Here is an 18721-nt window from a genome sequence, read left to right as displayed (position 1 = left end):
CAGCTGTTAGCTTGGACTTTCTTAATTTAGTCACCCGGTGCCATGGCGCCCAGCGAGGAGGATGGCTCGATGGAAGAGAAAGAAACCAAGAAGAAGCCTCTCAGCCCGTTTGCTACCGCTTGGCTCACATTCTACAACATTACCATGACGGCCGGGTAGGATAGTCTGTTCATTGCTGTGCGCTGTAACACTGCATCAATGCTTCTGTGAAGCCTGGCTCTGCAGTACAGTAAGCTTCTTTCTCAATAAATTCATCTTAACGCATTTATCTCAAGGCAACACACTGGTGCAAACATGCGGGCGAGGACGAGATTGGCGTGTTTTATTTAAGTGATTGGTGTTGTTCATTCAGTTGCACAAAAAAATAATTTCATATGACACACACTGGAGTGTCTTGAATGGAGGGGGCGCTTGGTTAGATTTGTATTCCCTTATTAGGTTGATTACAGAAGCTGCGTCATCTTTCTTCGCAACTGTTGTTAAGTATAGATTGACACCATGGAGAGAGGAATGCCATAAGGGAGGTCGTTCTGCTTTCCTAGGCAGATTTCCCCGAGTAGTTTAGGGTATGGTTCTCTGGGGAGCAGAACATTAATGTGTACCCTGGATCTAAAAAAAGGGCACGAAGCGTGAAGCTATTTAGCATTCGGCTAATGGTTTCACTTGATATAAGGAAATAAAATAAGAGGAATACGTGTCTAAACCAAGTCGTTATCATTTCCATAGCGAAAGTCGATTGACTCGATTCATTTCTTCTGTCTTAATGTATAAGAATTATTAAACTAAACCTTTGATTAAAAACTCTGTCAGCGGTTGACTTGAAATTACCATACTCTTTATATTTCTTTGAAATATAAAATGAAATTATATAGTTCTATTTTATGAACTGTTTAAATGTTTGAAACTGTATTGCTTTATTTCATGCCAGTGACTTAATTAGAAGATCCCAGCAATGTGTTTGAGGTTTGCAGAAGTGAACACATGCTAATGTGATATTTTGGCATTGGATGTGATGATATATCATCGCAAAGATGTCTTTCAAAGCTTTGCACACTAATTCTGAGTTTCAAGAGCAATCATTTTTGATCTGATAAACTAAGTAGGTTGACCATCCAGATGTAACATATTGGGTCATGTTTTAACATGAGTAAACTTATGAAGGATGAAAATCCAGTTATGGATCAGCAATCTAGTTAACTCTGGTATTAATATTGCAAATCATATTTAGTTACCTGATAAATTCATTTGGCGGGAACAACTATTTACAATTTAATTTCCTGCTCCTCTGCCCTTGAGCCCCGCCCCTCCAACCGCCACCAGGACAGAACCCCAATGGTCCTCATCTACCACCCCACCAATCTCCATGTACAGCGCATCATCCGCCGTCATTTCCGCCACCTCCAAACGGACCCCACCACCAAGGATATATTTCCCTCCCCTCCCTTATTAGCATTCCGTAAAGACCACTCCCTCCGTGACTCCCTCGTCAGATCCACACCCCCCACCAACCCAACCTCCACTCCCGGCACCTTCCCCTGCAACCGCAAGAAATGCAAAACTTGCGCCCACACCTCCCCCCTCACCTCCCTCCAAGGCCCCAAAGGAAACTTCCATATCCGCCACAGATTCACCTGCACCTCCACACACATCATCTATTGCATCCTCTGCACCAGATGTGGCCTCCTCTATATTGGGGAGACAGGCCGCCTACTTGCGGAGCGTTTCAGAGAACATCTCTGGGACACCCGGACCAACCAATCCAACCACCCTGTAGCTCAACACTTCAACTCCCCCTCCCACTCCACCAAGGATATGCAGGTCTTTGGACACCTCCATCGCCAGACCACAACAACACGACGGTTGGAGGAAGAGCGCCTCATCTTCCGCCTAGGAACCCTCCAACCACAAGGGATGAACTCTGATTTCACCAGTTTCCTCATTTCCCCTCCCCCCACCTTGTCTCAGTCAAATCCATCGAACTCAGCACCGCCTTCCTAACCTGCAATCTTCTTCCTGACCTCTCCGCCCCCACCAGTCTGACCTATCACCCTCACCTTGACCTCTTTCCACCTATCGCATTTCCGACGCCCCTCCCCCAAGTCCCTCCTCCCTACCTTTTATCTTAGCCTGCTGGACAAACTTTCCTCATTCCTGAAGAAGGGCTTAGGCCCGAAACGTCGATTCTCCTGTTCCCTGGATGCTGCCTGACCTGCTGCGCTTTTCCAGCAACACATTTTCAGCTATTTACAATCCCACAATACCTTATACTTAGGGGAGAACAAAGTCCCCAAAGAGATTCAAAGGTGTAAGCAAAAAATGGATGCCAAATCAAAGAAGAAGATAAATGAAGAGGTCATACAGCATGGTTGAAGAGCTGGTTAATGAATTGGTTGGGTGGTGGGGAGGAGCGTCTTAGAAGAGGTGGAGACGTGGAGAGGAGTGTAAAGGAACTAGAATTCTAGTTGGAGCTTGGAAAGCGCACTAATAGAGCTAACAGGAAATTGGGGTGTTGGGAGTGTTGCATGAAAACTGCACAAAAAAACAGAAAAAAGGATGGTTATTTTCAAGGTGTGATTGAAAGGTTGGCTGTGGTTTCTTGGAAAGGGAGTTGTGAGAAACAGACTTGCAAGAAAATGTACTGGCAATGCAGATATAAATGTGTTGGGCTTGGAGCCTATAGTTACCTGGCAGTAATAGCAGGGATCTGCTATTGCTCATATAGCTTCACATAGCTATGTTTGTAAATCAGAATCAAACAGTCACTTCACAGTAACGTTATAAGCTAATTATTTGGTGAACATCCAGTTTCATTGTTGGTTTGAAAGGCATGATGTATAGGTGCAGGTGTTGGACTGGGGAGGACAAAGTTAAAAATTACACAACACCAGGTAATAGTTCAGCAGGTTTATTTGGAAGTGCAAGCTTTTGATGTGCTGTTCCTTTGTCAGGAGAAACGCTCCGAAAGCTTGTATTTCCAAATAAACTTGTTGAACTATAACCTGGTGCTGTGTGATTTTTTTTTTAACTCTCTTTGAAAGAATTAGATTATTTGTAGCTCATTGATGAATAATTTTACTTTCTACATTCTAGCCTCCAGTTTAAAGCCTGAAAGTAAACTTCAGGCATGGCAGAATAGATTTGCTGTGTGAAATGCCCATTCTGTGACATGGGGCAAGTTGTTGATACTTAATATGGTCTAGATAGAGTCATAGAGATATACAGCACGGAAACAGATTCTTTGGTCCAACTAGTCCATGCCAATCAGATATCCTAATCCAATCTAGTCCCACCTACCATCACCCAGACCATATCCCTCCAAACCGTTCCTATTCATATACCCATCTATATACCTTTTAAATGTTGCAATTACACTAGCCTCCACCACTTCCTCTAGCAGCTCATTCCGTACACACACCACCCTCTGTGTGAAAAGGTGGTCCTTTGGGTATCTTTTATATCTTTCCCTTCTCATATTAAACCTATTGCCTCTAGTTCTGGACTCCACGACCCCAGGAAAGAGACTTTGTCTATTTATCCTATCCATGCCCCTCATGATTTTATAAACCTCTATAAGGTCACCCTTCAGCCTCCGAAGCTCCAGGGAAAACAGCCCCAGCCTGTTCAGCCTCTCCGTATAGCTCAAATCCTGCAACCCTGACAACATTCTTGTAAATCTTTTCTGAACCCTTTCAAGTTTCACAATAGGAAAGAGACCAGAATTGCATGCAATATTCCAAAAGTAGCCTAACCAATGTCCTGTACAACTGCAACATGACCTCCCAACTCCTATACTCAATACTCTGACCAATAAAGAAAAGCTTACCGAACACCGCCTTCATTATCCTATCTACCTGCGACTCCACTTTCAAGGAGCTATGAATGTGCACTGTAAGGTCTCCTTGTTCAGCAACACTCTGTAGGACCTTACCGTTAAGGGTATAAGTCCAGCTCTGATTCGCTTTCCCAAAATGCAGCACCTTGCATTTATCTAAATTAAATTCCATCTGCCACTTTTTAGCCCATTGGCCCATGTGATCAAGATCCCGATGTAATCTGAGATAACCTTCGCTGTCCACTACACCTCCAATTTTGGTGTCACCTGCAAACATACTAACTATATCTCTAATGCTCACATCCAAATGGGGAACCTTGTCGAATGCCTTACTGAAATCCATATAGATCACGTCCACTGCTCTGCCCTAATCAATCCTCTTTGTTACTTCTTCAAAATACTCAATCAAGTTTGTGAGACATGATTTACCATGCACAAAGCCATGTTGACTATCCGTAATCAGTCCTTGTTTTTCCAAATAAATGTACATCCTGTCCTTAGGATTCCTTCCAACAAGTTGTCCACCACTGACGTCAGGCTCACTGGTCTATAGTTCTCTAGCTTTTCCTTACTACCTTTCTGAAACCGTGGCATCACGTTAGCCAACCTCCAGTCTTCTGACACCTCACCTGTGAGTATCAATGATACAAGTATCTCAGCAAGGGGCCCAGCAATCACTTGTCTAGCTTCCCATCGAGTTCTAGGTTATACTTGATCATGTCCTGGGAATTTATCCACTTTTATGTAGTTTCAAGACATCCAGCACAACCACCTCTGTAATATGAACATTTTTCAAGATGTTCGAGGAGAAAGTGAGGACTGCAGATGCTGGAGATCAGAGCTGAAAATGTGTTGCTGGAAAAGCGCAGCAGGGGGTCAGGCAGCATCCAAGGAACAGGAGAATCGACGTTTCGGGCATAAGCCCTTCTTCAGGAATGAGGAAAGTGTGTCCAGCAGGCTAAGATAAAAGGTAGGGAAGAGGGACTTGGGGGAGGGGCGTTGGAATTGCGATAGGTGGAGGGAGGTCAAGGTGAGGGTGATAGGCCGGAGTGGGGTGGGGGCGGAGAGGTCAGGAAGAAGATTGCAGGTTAGGAAGGCGGTACTGAGTTCGAGGGATTTGACTGAGACAAGGTGGGGGGAGGGGAAATGAGGAAACTGGAGAAATCTGAGTCACCAATCTAGATGTCACCATCTATTTCCCTACATTCTATATCTTCGAAGTCCTTCTCCACAGTAAACACTGTAAAATACTCGTTTGGTATCTCTGCCATTTCCTGCGGCTCCACACAAAGGCCGCCTTGCTGATCTTTGAGGGCCCCTCTTCTCTCCCTAGTTACCCTGATAGTGTGAGAAGTGTAACCAACTGAAACAATGAGAGCTCTGGGTTTTAGAACTCAACAGAGCTGAAGTCACAGTGTGGCACCATGAAGTTGAAAACTATATGGATTGCATGTTTAACAAATTGGTCACATTGCAGATTAAGATGAGGCAGTAAGAGAGGGAATGAATGATGCAGTAAGAGGTAGCTTGCAAAGACCAAACAGGCTCAGGAATTTCCCAATTCTGTTTTGCATATTGGTGAAGGTAATGATTCATCAGACGAATGTGGCAAGAGCCAAACTTGTGCCACCATAAATAGCTCAGCTGCATAGATTGGGCAGAAGAACAATGGAAGGGCAATAGTTGTAGGCAGTTCAAAGACTGGTACTTCTGTCTGGTGCCAGAGCCATGGATGTCAGAGTGACTGCTGGACATTTTGTTTGGAAGAGGATGAAGATCCAGAGGTCATAATTCACATTGGCACCAGTGACATAATTAGACAGGGGAATGAGGACCTGAATAGAATTTAGGGAGTGAGGCAGGAGGACCTTTGAGGCTTTAATGTTAGGATTATTCACATATGCTGGTGAGTATAGAAGCAAAAAGATTAAGCAAATGAACTTGTGGCTGAAAAATTGGTACAGGAGGAATGACTTAAATTCTGTGGCATTGGATTTGCTTCTGAGACACATGGGACCTGTGCAAGAAGAAGAAGGGCAACTACAAGTGTGTTCAATGTCTTTACAGGAGCATTTGTCGGTGAGGTCAGAGAAAGCATAATCTAGCTTTCAGGAAATGGAAACCTGAAAGAGAATTCAGGTAGAATAAAAACAATGCAGGTTATCTGAAGTAGAAAAGCTAAAAAGACTTTATCAGTAGAAAAAGTAGTATTGGAGAAATTAAGGGGACTGCAAATTGACAAATCCTTGGGATCCGCAAAACTTCAACCTGAGGTGCTGAAGGTGATGACTATAGAGATGGTGGATGCATAAGTGATGTTTCTAATTCTGTAAATTAGAGAGTTGCAAATGTCAACCCACCCTTTACGAAAGGGAATGAGGGACCATGTACCTTCTAATGTGCTGTTACTTGTAGAGAAAATACTAGAATCTATTATCAAGGGATGTGATTACTGGATTTTTCAAAGATAAACTGATTTGGTAAAGTCAACATGGATTTGTGAAGGGGAAATAATGGCCAACAAATGAGAATTCTTGAGGATGTTATAAGCAAAGCTGATCAGGGGATAGATCAGAGTGATGCTGGAAAAGCACAGCAGGTCAGGCAGCATCCGAGGAGCAGGAAAATCGACGTTTCGGGCAAAAGCTCTTCATCAGGAATAGAAACGGGGAGCCTCCAGAGTGGAGAGATAAATGGGGGGTTGAATCTGGGGACAAAGTAGCAAAGAGTACAATAGGTGAGGTGGGGTGGGGATGGAGGTGATAGGTCAGAGAGGAGGGTGGGGAAATGTAGCAAAGAGTACAATAGGTGAATGGGGGTGGGGATGGAGGTGATAGGTCAGAGGGGAGGGTGAAACGAATAGGTGGGACCGGAGATTGGCAGGTAGGACAGGTCTTGAGGACAGAAGATAAGGGAATAGGGCCAGTGGATGTGGTATATTTGGATTTTCGGCCAGAATTTATTGCCTGTTCCTCGGTGCCCTTGAGAACGTGGTAGGGAACTAATTCCTTGAACTGCGGCAGTCCATGTGTTGCATGTAGATGCACAATGCCATTAGAGAGGGAATTCCAGGATTTTGACCCAGCAATAGTGAAGCAATGGTGATAAATTTCCAAGTCAGGATGATGAGTGGCTTGGAGGGGAATTTGCAGGCGGTGGTGTTCCCATGCATCTGCTGCCGTTGACTTGGTTGTGGATTTGCCAGGTGCTGTATTGTGATCTTTGGTGTTTTTATTTTGCAGTGCGTCTTGTAGATAGTATACTCTGCTGCTACTGAGTGTCAGTGGTGAAGAGATTGCCAATCACACTGCCTACTTTGTCCTGGATAATGTTAAGCTTCTTGAGTGTTGTTGGAGCTGCACTCATCCAGACAAACTGACTACTCCATCACACTTTTGACTTGTGCCTTGTAGATGGTGGACAGGCTTTGGGGAGTTAGGTGAGTTACTTGCTGCAATATACCAATGACCTGATCTTGTAAACACTATGTGGCAAGTCCAGTTGAGTTTCTGTCAATGGTAAACCCTCCCTTCCCCAAAATCCGCATATGTTCATGGTGGGGATTCAGTGATCTTAATAACACTAAATGTCAGAGGGTGATGGATAGATTGCCTCTTATTGGTGATGGTCATTGTCTGGCAGTTGTGGTGCAAATGTTACTTACCACTGTCAGCCCCAGCCAAGTTATTGTCCTGATACTGAAGCATTGTGTGTTCTAATGCAACAATATCTGTGAAGTCACAAATGGTTCTGAAGATTGTTTGTTTGCGTATTCCCACTTCTGCTCTTATGATCGAAAGAAGGTAATCGATGAAGCAGTTGAAGATAGAAGGACAAGGGAAGCAGATAGATGGGAACACCACACCTTGCCACTTAGCTCCCAAGCCTGGGTATTGTTTAGATATTGCTGCATTTGGTCAGAGACTGCTTCAGTCATAAATGGTGTTGTTCATTGTGCAATCGTTGGCAAACATCTCCACTTCAGACCTTGTGATGGGGGACAGTCATTGTTGAAGAGCTGAAGATGGTTAGACCTAAGACCCTGAGAAATGCATATGCATTCTGTACACAATCCTTGTATCGTGCTGGTCTCTTATGGTGTGTGTGTGGTGTTCTCATTGTTAATTTGGGTGATATTATTTGACAAAGAACTATTGCTGTGATATATCTGTTGTGCTGAGACCTCCCAGATTTGATTTTAGATCTATGTAGCTGGTGCATCCATCTCTTCCTGATCAGCTGCCTGCAGTTGGGCGTATGTGCCTGCAACTGTGAAGGCAAAATTGGTCATTTACTTCTACGTGATTTAATCAAGCTGATACCTGCTCCTTGTAGGTCCCAATTTGTCACTTGTACTAGATTTTGTTAAGATTCTTGAATGTTTGCACCCTGATTGGCTCTCCAACACTCAGCTCTGGTAATGGTTCAAAATCCACATTCAGTCTGAAGCTGGAACTCCAATTTGGTAAGTGCAAACTCTGCCAATTCGTAAATCCTGGAGCTGTTCTAATCCCTTTTTTTTCAGGAAATGCTTCCACTTGCTTCTTTCCCCTCTTGAACAATCACTTCAAGTGAAGCAGGCCTTAGAGCCTTAGTAACTGAAGTGCCTATAGATTTGATGTATTGTCGTAGTTAGAGAAGAAGGAATAAAATGAGGGTGTGAAGGAGTATGAAAGCTGAATGACAACTTTAACTTGGACATTGCTGAATTTGTATATGGCTGTAAGGATGATGGGTAGAGCGTTGAGTGTGGGAGTTGGGATATCATGTTGTGGCTTTACAGGACATTAGGCCACTTTTGGAGTACTGCGTACAACTCTGGTTGCTCTGCTATCTAAAAGGTACTATTAAATTGGAAAGAGTACAGGAAAGATTTACAATTATGTTAACAGGACTGGAGGGTTTGAATTATAAGGAGGGGTTGGATAGTCTGGGAACTTTTCCCCCTGGAGCATAGTAGGCTGAGGGGTAACCTTAGAAGTTTATAAGATCATGAAGGGCATAGCCAAGGTATATCTTCTGAGGGTAGGAGAGTCCAACATTAGAGGGCATAAGTTTAAAATGACAGGGGAAAGATTTAAAAAGGACATGAGGGGCAATTGTTTTCATGCAGAGGATGGTGCATATATGGAATGAACTGCCAAAGGAAGTGTTAGATGCAGGTGCAGTTACAATACTTAAGACAGGTACAAGAATAGGAAAGGTTTAGAGGAATATAGGCCAAATGTAGGCAAATTGGGCTAGTTTAGTTTGGGATACCTGGTCATGTTGGAAAAATTGAACCAAAGGGTCTGTTTCCATTCGGTGTGACTTTATAACTGGCAGATTAGCAGTGAGGCAGGACCAGCTTTGAAAGTCTTGTTTGTTTTCAAAAAGAAAGGTGCGGTAAAAACCATCACTCCTTGAATCTTGGTATTTATACTGCAATTTTGAAGGCCCACCTCTGGACTGAATCCGCATCCCAGGAGTGTGAAGTGACATAGGGGAGGGGGTAGAGGCCATGACTGAGTTCGGGGAACAGGGAAGAGGCTGTGACTCAGAGGTTGGGGAGGCCGAATGAGTATGAAGGAGGCTCTGATTTGCAGATCAAGGAGAGGGGAAGAGATTGTGGCTTGGAGGTGGGGTGCGGAGGGGAGTGCTGAATGGACCACGCAGTAAGTTATGTTCAAACAGATCTCACCACAATCGTTTACATTCCACATCCTACTGATTGTTGAAGTGAAGCAATGTTAAGTAGCAAATATTCAAATTAGAATTTACTGTAATTGTTTTATAACATTCAGTGATCATAACAACACCCTTTGTGGGAGTTACCGTATGTTGATGAACACAGCTTTATATATGATGAATTCCTTTGTGTTGTTTTGACTACAAATGCTAAAAATGAAAACATTACATGTAAATTGATGAGATCTTGACCTTTGCAACTGTCCAGCAACATTATGTCATCAGGTTCAAAGAACTAATGATCAATTAGGCCAAAGATGGATATGCCTGAACTTTGACATTTAATTTCTTTCACCCATAGGTGTGTTGGCAGTGAAATCCTGGCTAAGATTACCTAACTGCACAGAAATGGGTTCTAACTTGGGGTGGGAGAGGGGTGGAAAATGTTTCTGGTTAAAGTTGTGCAAGCATGTATTTTGTTTTGTTTACACATTGAGCTATTATAACTTATGTTGCTAAACTTTTAAAAATACTTATTCCTGCTTGGTATTATGGCTGCATTTCATAGCAAAACCTGTTAGTTGACAAGAGTGGGGAAAAGGCAAGGACTGATTAGGGATAGTCAACATGGCTTTGTGCGTGGGAAATCATGTCTCACAAACTTGATTGAGTGTTTTGAGGAAGTAACAAAAAGGATTGATGAGGGCAGAGCGGTAAATGTGATCTATATGGACTCAAGTAAGGTGTTCGACAAGGTTCCCCATAGGACACTGATTAGCAAGGTTGATTCTCATGGAATATAGGGAGAACTAGCCATTTGGATACAGATCTGGCTCAACGGTAGAAGACAGGGTGGTGGTGAAGGGTTGTTTTTCAGACTGGAGGCCTGTGACCAGTGGAGTGCCACAAGGATCGGTGCTGGGTCCTCTACTTTTTGTCATTTACATAAATTATTTGGATGCGAGCATAAGAGGTATAGTTAGTAAGTTTCCAGATGACACCAAAATTGGAGGTGTAGTGGACAGCAAAGTAGGTTACCTCCGATTACAACGTGATCTTGACTAGATGGGCCAATGGGCTGAGAAGTGGCAGATGGCATTTAATTCAGGTAAATATGAGGTGTTGCATTTTGGGAAAGCAAATCTTAGCAGGACTTAATCACTTAATGGTAAGGTCGTAGGGAGTGTTGCTGAACAGAGACTTTGGAGTACAGGTTCATAGCTCCTTGAAAGTGGAGTCGCAGGTAGATAGGATAGTGAAGGCGGTGTTTGGTATGCTTTGCTTTATTGGTCAGAGTAATGAGTGCAGGAGTTATGAGGTCATGTTGCGGCTGTACAGGACATTGGTTAGGCCACTGTTGGAATATTGCGGGCAATTCTGGTTTCCTTCCTATCGGAAAGATGTTGTGAAACCTGATAGGGTTCAGAAAAGAATTACAAGGATGTTGCCAGGGTTGGAGGATTTGAGCTACAGGGAGAGGCTGAACAGGCTGGGGCTGTTTTCCATGGAGCATTAGAGACTGAGGGGTGACCTTATAGGGGTTTATAAAATCATGAGGGGCATGGATAGGACAAATAGACAAAGTCTTTTCCCTGGGGTTGGGGAGTCCAGAACTAGAGGGCATAGGTTTAGGGTGAGAGGGGAAAGATATAAAAGAGATCTACGGGACAACGTTTTCACACAAAGGGTGGTATGTATATGGAATGAGGTGCCAGAGGAAATGGTGGAGGCAGGTACAATTGCAACATTTAATAGGCATTTCAATGGGTATATGAATAGGAAGGGTTGGAGGGATATGGACTAGGTGCTGGCAGGTGGGACTAGATTGGGTTGGGATATCTGTTCGGCATGGACGGGATGGACCGAAGGGTCTATTTCCATGCTGTACATCTCTGACTCTAGTTCCAAATTGTTACCTCAGTAACACTATAGTATTGTGTCAGAAAACGATGTCCTTTCACAATTAGTGTGTAAAGCATACCATAGACCACTACAAATATGTCAACCATTGAAGTCTTTAACTGTCCTCATTTATTGAAAAAATTATACAAAGCTCCTTTCTTTTGTTTAAAAATCTAACAAATTAATTGTCTTCTGAATTTCACATTTCATGGAATTCGAGTTTTTCTTTGGCTATTGCACCTGTCAGAGATGCTTTTTCTTTGGAGCAGCTTGTTGTACTGCCCATTGGAGAACTGACAATTGTGGATATGGTGTTGTGTAATGAGGTAGACCTGATTAGGGAAATGAAGGTGGAGGAACCCCTCGGGGGCAGTGACCATAATGTCATAGAATTCACTCTGCAGTAGGAGAGAGGGAGAAGCTGGAATGAGATGTAACGATATTACACTTGAGTAAAGGTAACGACAAAGACATGGCCAGAGTTGATTCGAAGGGGAACCTTGCAGGGAAGACAGTACATCAACAATGGCAGGAGTTTCTGGGGATATTTTGGGAGGCACAGCAGAAATTCATGTCGAGGAAGAAGAAATATACTTAGGGAAAGATGAGTCTCGATCAGAGTGGTGCTGGAAAAGCACAGCAGGTCAGGCAGCATCTGAGGAGCAGGAAAATCGATGTTTTGGGCAAAAACCCTTCATCAGGAATAGAGGCAGGGTGCCTGCAGAGTGGAGAGATAAATGAGAAGGGCGGATGCTGCCTGACCTGCTGTGCTTTTCCAGCACCACTCTAATCGAGACTCTGTTTTCCAGCATCTGCAGTCCTTGTTTTTACCTAGTTGATTTTAACCCTACTGCAAATCCTCTTGTAAGGATGCTCGCCTTGAAGAAGTTTTCCTCCTCTCTCTGCAAGCCCCCTCTCATTTATCTCTCCACTCTGCAGGCATCCTGCCTTTTTTCCTGATGAAGAGCTTTTCCCTGAAACATCGATTTTCCTGCTCCTCGGATGCTATGCTTTTCCAGCACCACCCTAATCTAGACTCTGGTTTCCAGCATCTGCAGTCCTTGTTTTTACCTTAGGGAAAGATGAGGGAACCATGCTGACAAGGAAAGTCTTGGACAGCATTGAAGTGAAATAAAAGGCATAAAGTATGGTGAAGATTATTGCAAAGCCTTTAAAAACCAGCAGAGGTCAACAAAAAAAAAGCAAAAGAGTTAGTTATACAGCAAGGAAACTCACCCTTTGGCCCAACTCCTCCATGTTGACCAGGTTTCCTAAATTGAGCTCGCCGATTTGCCTGTGTTTGGCCCATATCCCTCTAAATCAGGGGAGAGAAGATGATATATGAGGGTAAGTTTGTGCTGTGCAACTCTGACTCTATAAGTTAGCTAGTATAAAAGAAGATTGCAAGAGTTTTTATTGTGTAAAAGGCAATGGAGGCCAGAGTGGAATTTGGATTGCTGGAAAATGATACTGGAGAAGTAGTAATGGGGTACAAAGAAATGGTGGAGGAACTGAATGAGTAATTTGCATCCGTTTTCACGGTGGAAGACACCAGTAGCATACCATAACTTCGAGACTCAAGGGCAAAGGTGAGTATTGTGGCATCACGAAGGAGAGGTTGCTGGGGATGCTGGAAGGTCTGTATGTGGATAAATCACCCAGACTGGATGGGTGGCACCCCAGGATTCTGAAGGAGGGTAGATGATGTTATTGGAAAGGCATCAGTGATCTTTCAGGAATCACTAGAGTCAGGAAGGGTTCCACAGGATTGGAAAATGGCTAATGTAACACGTGTTTAAGAAGGGAAGGAGGCAGAAACAGGGAATTATAGGCCTGTAGCCTGGCCATTAGAGTCCATTACTAGAGTCATAGAGATCTACAGCACAGAAACGGACCCTTCGGTCCTAAGCCCTCCCTATTCCTATACCCATCCAGATGAATTTTAAATGTTGCAATTTTATCAGCCTCTAGCACTTCCTCTGGCAGCTCATTCCATACACGCACCACCCTCTGCGTGAAAAATATTGCCCTTTAGGTCTCTTTTAAATTTTTTCTCTCTCACCCTAAACCTATGCCCTGTAGTTCTGGACTCCCCTAACCTCAGGGAAAAGACTTTGTCTATTTAGCTTACGCCTGCCCCTCATGATTTTATAAACCTCTATAAGGTCACCCCTCTGCCTCCAAAGCCCCCAGGAGAACAGCCCAAGCCTGTTCCTCTCCCTATTGCTCAAACCTTCCAAGCCTGGCAACATCCTTGTAAATCTTTTCTGAACCCTTTTAAGTTTCACACATCCTTCCAATAGGCAGGAGACCAGAACTGCACACAGTATTCCAAAAGTGGCCTAACCAATGTCATGTGCAGCTGCAACATGACCTCCCAACTCCTGAAAGATGAGGTTGCTCGTACTTGTATGTGTATGGAAAAATAGAGCTGAGTCAGCACGTCTTCGTCAAGGGGTTGGTCAGGTCTTCGTCAAGGGGAGGTCATGCCTGACAAATCTGTTAAAATTCTTTGAAGAGGTAATGAGCAAGTTGGACTCATCAGTTTGGATTTCCAGAAGGCCTTTGTCAAGGTGTCATAAAGGAGGCTGTAGAATGAGATAAGAGCCCATGCTGTTAGGGGCAAGGTACTGAAGTGCAAAGAGGATTGGCTGATGGGCAGAAGGCCAAGGATAAATGGAACTTTTTCAGAATGGCAATTGGTAACCAGTAAAGTTCCACGGGGGTCCATGTTGAGACCACAATTATTCACATTCTACATTAATGAACTGGATGAAATAACTGACAGTATTTTAACTAAGTTTGCAGCTGACTCAAAGGTGGGGCAGGCCATGTCGAAGTGATAGGGAGGCTCCAGAAGGACTTGGACAGGCTATAAGTGGACTAAGTAGTAGTAGATGAAATACAATTTGGGAGAAAATGAGGTTATGCACTTTTGTAGGGAGAAAAGGGGTGTATTTTCTAAATGGGAAGGCTTCGGAAATCTGGAGCACAAAGTGACTTGAGAGTCCTAGTTCAGGATATTCTTAAGGTTTAGTTGGCAGTTAGGAAGGGAAATGCAATGTCAGCATTCATTTTGAGAGGACTGGAATATAGAGAGATACTGCTGAGTCTCTATAAGGCTCTGATGAGACCACGTTTGGACTATTATGAGCAGTTTTAGGCTCCATTGTCAAAGTATGGATGTGCAGGTCTTAGATGGGGACCATGGAAAATTTACAAGACTGATCCTGGGAATACATCATATGAAAAGCAGTTAAGGAGTCTGGGTCTATCATCTATGAGTTCAGAAGGATGAGAGGGAGGATCTGGGAAGTGGTAATTTTCACATAGAGGTCATTAGGTAGTCTCTACGAGATCTTGGCCTTCGGCAACGCTAGAGATCATCATTCCACATAGTGACCACATCAACTAACTGTTGATCCAAAATCTTTATTGAACTGTGTTTGACATGAGTGCACACCTAAGCATGATGTTTCTGGTGACTACATAAAAATACTGATGGTTCTTGAAGACACAGATTTCTCAAGGTAAGTTAGTGTGTGGTCACTGGCCACATGACACATTTTCTTGCTACAGCAAATTATTTGATGAATTAGTGAATGTTACAAATTTTCTTTAAAATGAAGTTCATACTTTATTCATTTTGTTGGAAGACACATTTTCTGTCATCTGCTTATTAGGTACTGCTAATCAATCATGCATTTGAAAAATTGAGGATGACTATTAATGTGAGAATGGCATCTCATGGTTGAAGAGGAAGGTCAGCATATGTCCCATGTCAATGCAAAAATACTATTTTGAGACCAGAAAAAATAAGTTGCTTTATATATTGGGTTGACACATAACTGTGACCTATGATACTTAAAATTGAATTTGTATATACATATATTTCAGTTGATATGAGTAGACAATATTTTGAAAACATCTTTCAATAACTCGGCAGCAGCAATTGATTGCTTCCCTGCATTGATACAGTACTGGATTTTCTCCCAGATCTTCTCATTCATGATCTGTCTTTTGTTTCTTTTGATACACTTCCTCATTTCACTTTCACTTTCATGCTGGCCAGCTTTTCTTTGCTTTTATCACAAATCTCCATATCCTAATATACAAAAGTCCAATTTTGAGTCACCTAAACTCCCCATTCACCACCTCTCAAACCATCCCTTTCTTCCCAAGATGCACCAATTCTGTGCCAGTTTCTGGTTCCATCCCTCCTCCTGAAATAACTTGTTTGAAAATCTCCAATCAATAATTGTCATCTCTTTCAGCTTTTGTCTGTGTCATGAATGAAGTTCTTCAACAGCTACAATTGTGATGCTTTATTCAGTCTTGCGAGAGTTATTTTCAACATTCAGCGTATTGTTTGTGCCTTTTTCTTACGATGTCTTCTCCGCAGCAGACAGATTTGACACTTCTCTTTTGTGGTGAGCCATTCAATCACGTAAAGAGTGTTGGAGTGATACAGTATGGAAACAGACCTTTTAGATCTAACTTGTCCATGCTGACCAGGTTTCCTAAATTGAACCAGTCCAACTTGCCTGTGTTTGGCCCATGTCCTTCTAAACTTTGCCTATGTATATATTTGTCCAAAGATCGTTTAAAGGCGTGGTACAGTGGCTCAGTGGTTAGTAATGCTGTCTCACAGCGCCAGGGACCCGGGTTCGATTCCACCCTCTGGCAACTGTGTGGTGTTTGCAGACTCTCCCTGCATATGCATGGGTTTCTTCCAGGTGCTCTGGTTTCCTCCCATGGTCCAAAAATGTGAACTTTAGGTGGATTGGCCATGCTAAATTACCAGTAGTGTCCAGGGATGTGTAGGTTAGGTGTGTTAGCCATGAGAAATGCAGGGTTAGAGGGACAGGGTAGGGGGATGGGCTTGGGTGGGATGCTCTTCAGAGACTTGGTGTGAGCTTGTCAGGCTGAACTGCCTGTTTCCACACTGTAGCTGCCTCTACCACTTCATTTGGCTGCTCATTCCATACACACAGTATACTTTGTATGGAAAATGTTATCCGTTAGGCCCCTTCTAAATCTTTCCCCCATCATCTTAAACTTAGAACATAGAATATTACAGCACAGAACAGGCCCTTCGGCCCACGATGTTGTGCCGAACATTTGTCCTAGCTTAAGCACCTATCCATGTACCTATCCAATTGCCGCTTAAAGGTCACCAATGATTCTGACTCTGCCACTCCCACAGGCAGCGCATTCCATGCCCCCACCACTCTCTGGATAAAGAACCTACCCCTGACATCCCCCCAAAACCTTCCACCCTTCACCTTAAATTTATGTCCCCTTGTAACACTCTGTTGTATTCGGGGAAAACGTCTCTGACTGTCTACTTTATCTATTCCCCTGATCATCTTATAAACCTCTATCAAATCACCCCTCATCCTTTGCCGTTCCAATGAGAAAAGGCCTAGCACTCTCAACCTATCCTCGTACGACCTATTCTCCATTCCAGGCAACATCCTGGTAAATCTCCTCTGCACCCTCTCCAAAGCTTCCACATCTTTCCTAAAGTGAGGCGACCAGAACTGCACACAGTACTCCAAATGTGGCCTTACCAAGGTCGTATACAGCTGCAACATCACCTCACTTCTCTTGAATTCAATCCCTCTGCTAATGAACGCTAATACACCATAGGCCTTCTTACAAGCTCTATCCACCTGAGTGGCAACTTTCAAAGAGCTATGAACACAGACCCCAAGATCCCTCTGCTCCTCCACCTTACTAAGAACCCTATTGTTAACCCTGTATTCCGCATTCTTATTTGTCCTTCCAAAATGAACAACCTCACACTTGACAGGGTTGAACTCCATCTGCCACTCCTCAGCCCAGCTCTGCATCATATCTAAGTCCCTTTGCAGCCGACAACAGCCCTCCTCACTATCCACAACTCCACTAATCTTCGTATCATCTGCAAATTTACCGACCCACCCTTCGACTCCCTCTTCCAAGTCATTAATAAAAATTACAAACAGCAGAGGACCAGAACTGATCCCTGCGGAACTCCACTTGTAACTGGGCTCCAGGCTGAATATTTACCATCTACCACCACTCTCTAACTTCGACCAGTTAGCCAGTTCTCTATCCAACTTGCCAAATTTCCCACTATCACATGCCTCCTGACTTTCCGCATAAACCTTTGGACTCCACTAGCCTTGGAAAAAACCCTTTGCTATTCACCTTATCCATATCCCTCGTGATTTTATAAACCTCTATAATGTCCCCCCTCAGCCTCTGATGCTCCCGGAAGGGGAAAGTCCCAGCCCATCCAGCCACTCCTTATGATTCAAACCCTCCAGGCCTGGCAACGCCCTTGTACATTTTCCTAATTTAATAGCATCCTTCCTATAGCAGGGCGACCACATTTGCACACGTTGAGCAATGATGATATATGCAGTCACATGGAGAATTTCCCAAGATTGTTTTTGTTGATCCTCCTCCTTAATCTGTACATGGGAAAAGCACAGAAGAGATCACGTTTTCTTTCCTTTCTAAGTTTGCACACTCAGTTTCGAGGAGGAGGGGGAAATTCTTACTGTTTACTGTGCAATAAGTACACAACAGAAAATGTTGGAAATACTAATCAGTGTTCTACTTTTAACAACCAGCTATTCTTTATTTGCACCACCAGTTGTCGATCTCAAAAGATTTATTTTCAGAGTTCTCATAATAGCCGTCCTTAAGCTGTTGCAAAGTTTGGTAGCCTTGGAGGTGGAAGAAGGATATCACTGTGTCCTCTTACAGAATTCTCTGACGCAGATACATTACTACTGTCGCATCATCCATTATTGCACAGTGATTCTTGGAATGATGCCAGCATCAGTGGTGAAGCTGGAACTTAACCAGCTGTCTGTGCTCACCTTTCTGACTGTCATTTATGTGCAGTACAGCAGTCTCAACTTGGCAAATCTGTTTCCCTACAGCACAGATGGGATAGAAATTCAGCGTGAGCTGTGGTAATTGGTTCCCCTGTCTGATTTTTTGAAAATAATTCTCTCCAGTGCTCAATCTGCATAAACATACATTACATCAATCAAGATTTCCCACACTTTCATAAACTTCAGTGGAAAAAAATCACAGTCTATCCAATCTTTCCTTATAAGACAACCAATTTATTGTGGGTATTGTTCTAAGCAAATTTTCTAAACAAAGTTCAAGTTTCTTTCGTGATGCTACAATAAAACTCAGGAATTTGCTTTCTGAAGCTGTTATTCATATGAAGCTGAGAAATTTAAGCTTGGAAGCAGCTCAAGTTTAACAACTTCAATAAATCTAATAATGCTTACTTCAAACAAAATTGCACAC

At 43.3% G+C, this 18721-nt stretch overlaps 1 protein-coding gene across 3 annotated transcripts in view; it reads left to right on the top strand.

The window, feature by feature from the left end:
* Positions 1–18721, top strand: part of hacd1 (3-hydroxyacyl-CoA dehydratase 1) — a 73356-nt gene continuing 54635 nt past the window's right edge. The window contains exon 1 of one of the 3 annotated variants that reach the window (XM_043690388.2): positions 1–155. In XM_043690388.2, the coding sequence (XP_043546323.1) occupies positions 43–155 (113 nt within the window). In that variant the 5' untranslated portion in view covers positions 1–42. Of the gene's footprint in view, positions 156–210; positions 230–18721 lie in introns of those variants that run through there. The other 2 variants (XM_043690387.2, XM_087987366.1) reach the window with 2 other exon arrangements.

This window comes from Chiloscyllium plagiosum, unplaced genomic scaffold, assembly GCF_037043375.1.
Source record: "Chiloscyllium plagiosum isolate Xiang-an unplaced genomic scaffold, Cpla_swu_hap1 HiC_scaffold_5, whole genome shotgun sequence".
In the NCBI taxonomy this organism is placed as follows: domain Eukaryota; kingdom Metazoa; phylum Chordata; class Chondrichthyes; order Orectolobiformes; family Hemiscylliidae; genus Chiloscyllium; species Chiloscyllium plagiosum.
The sequence above is the reverse complement of the archived record's forward strand: the minus strand, read 5'-3'. Positions and strand labels throughout refer to the sequence as shown.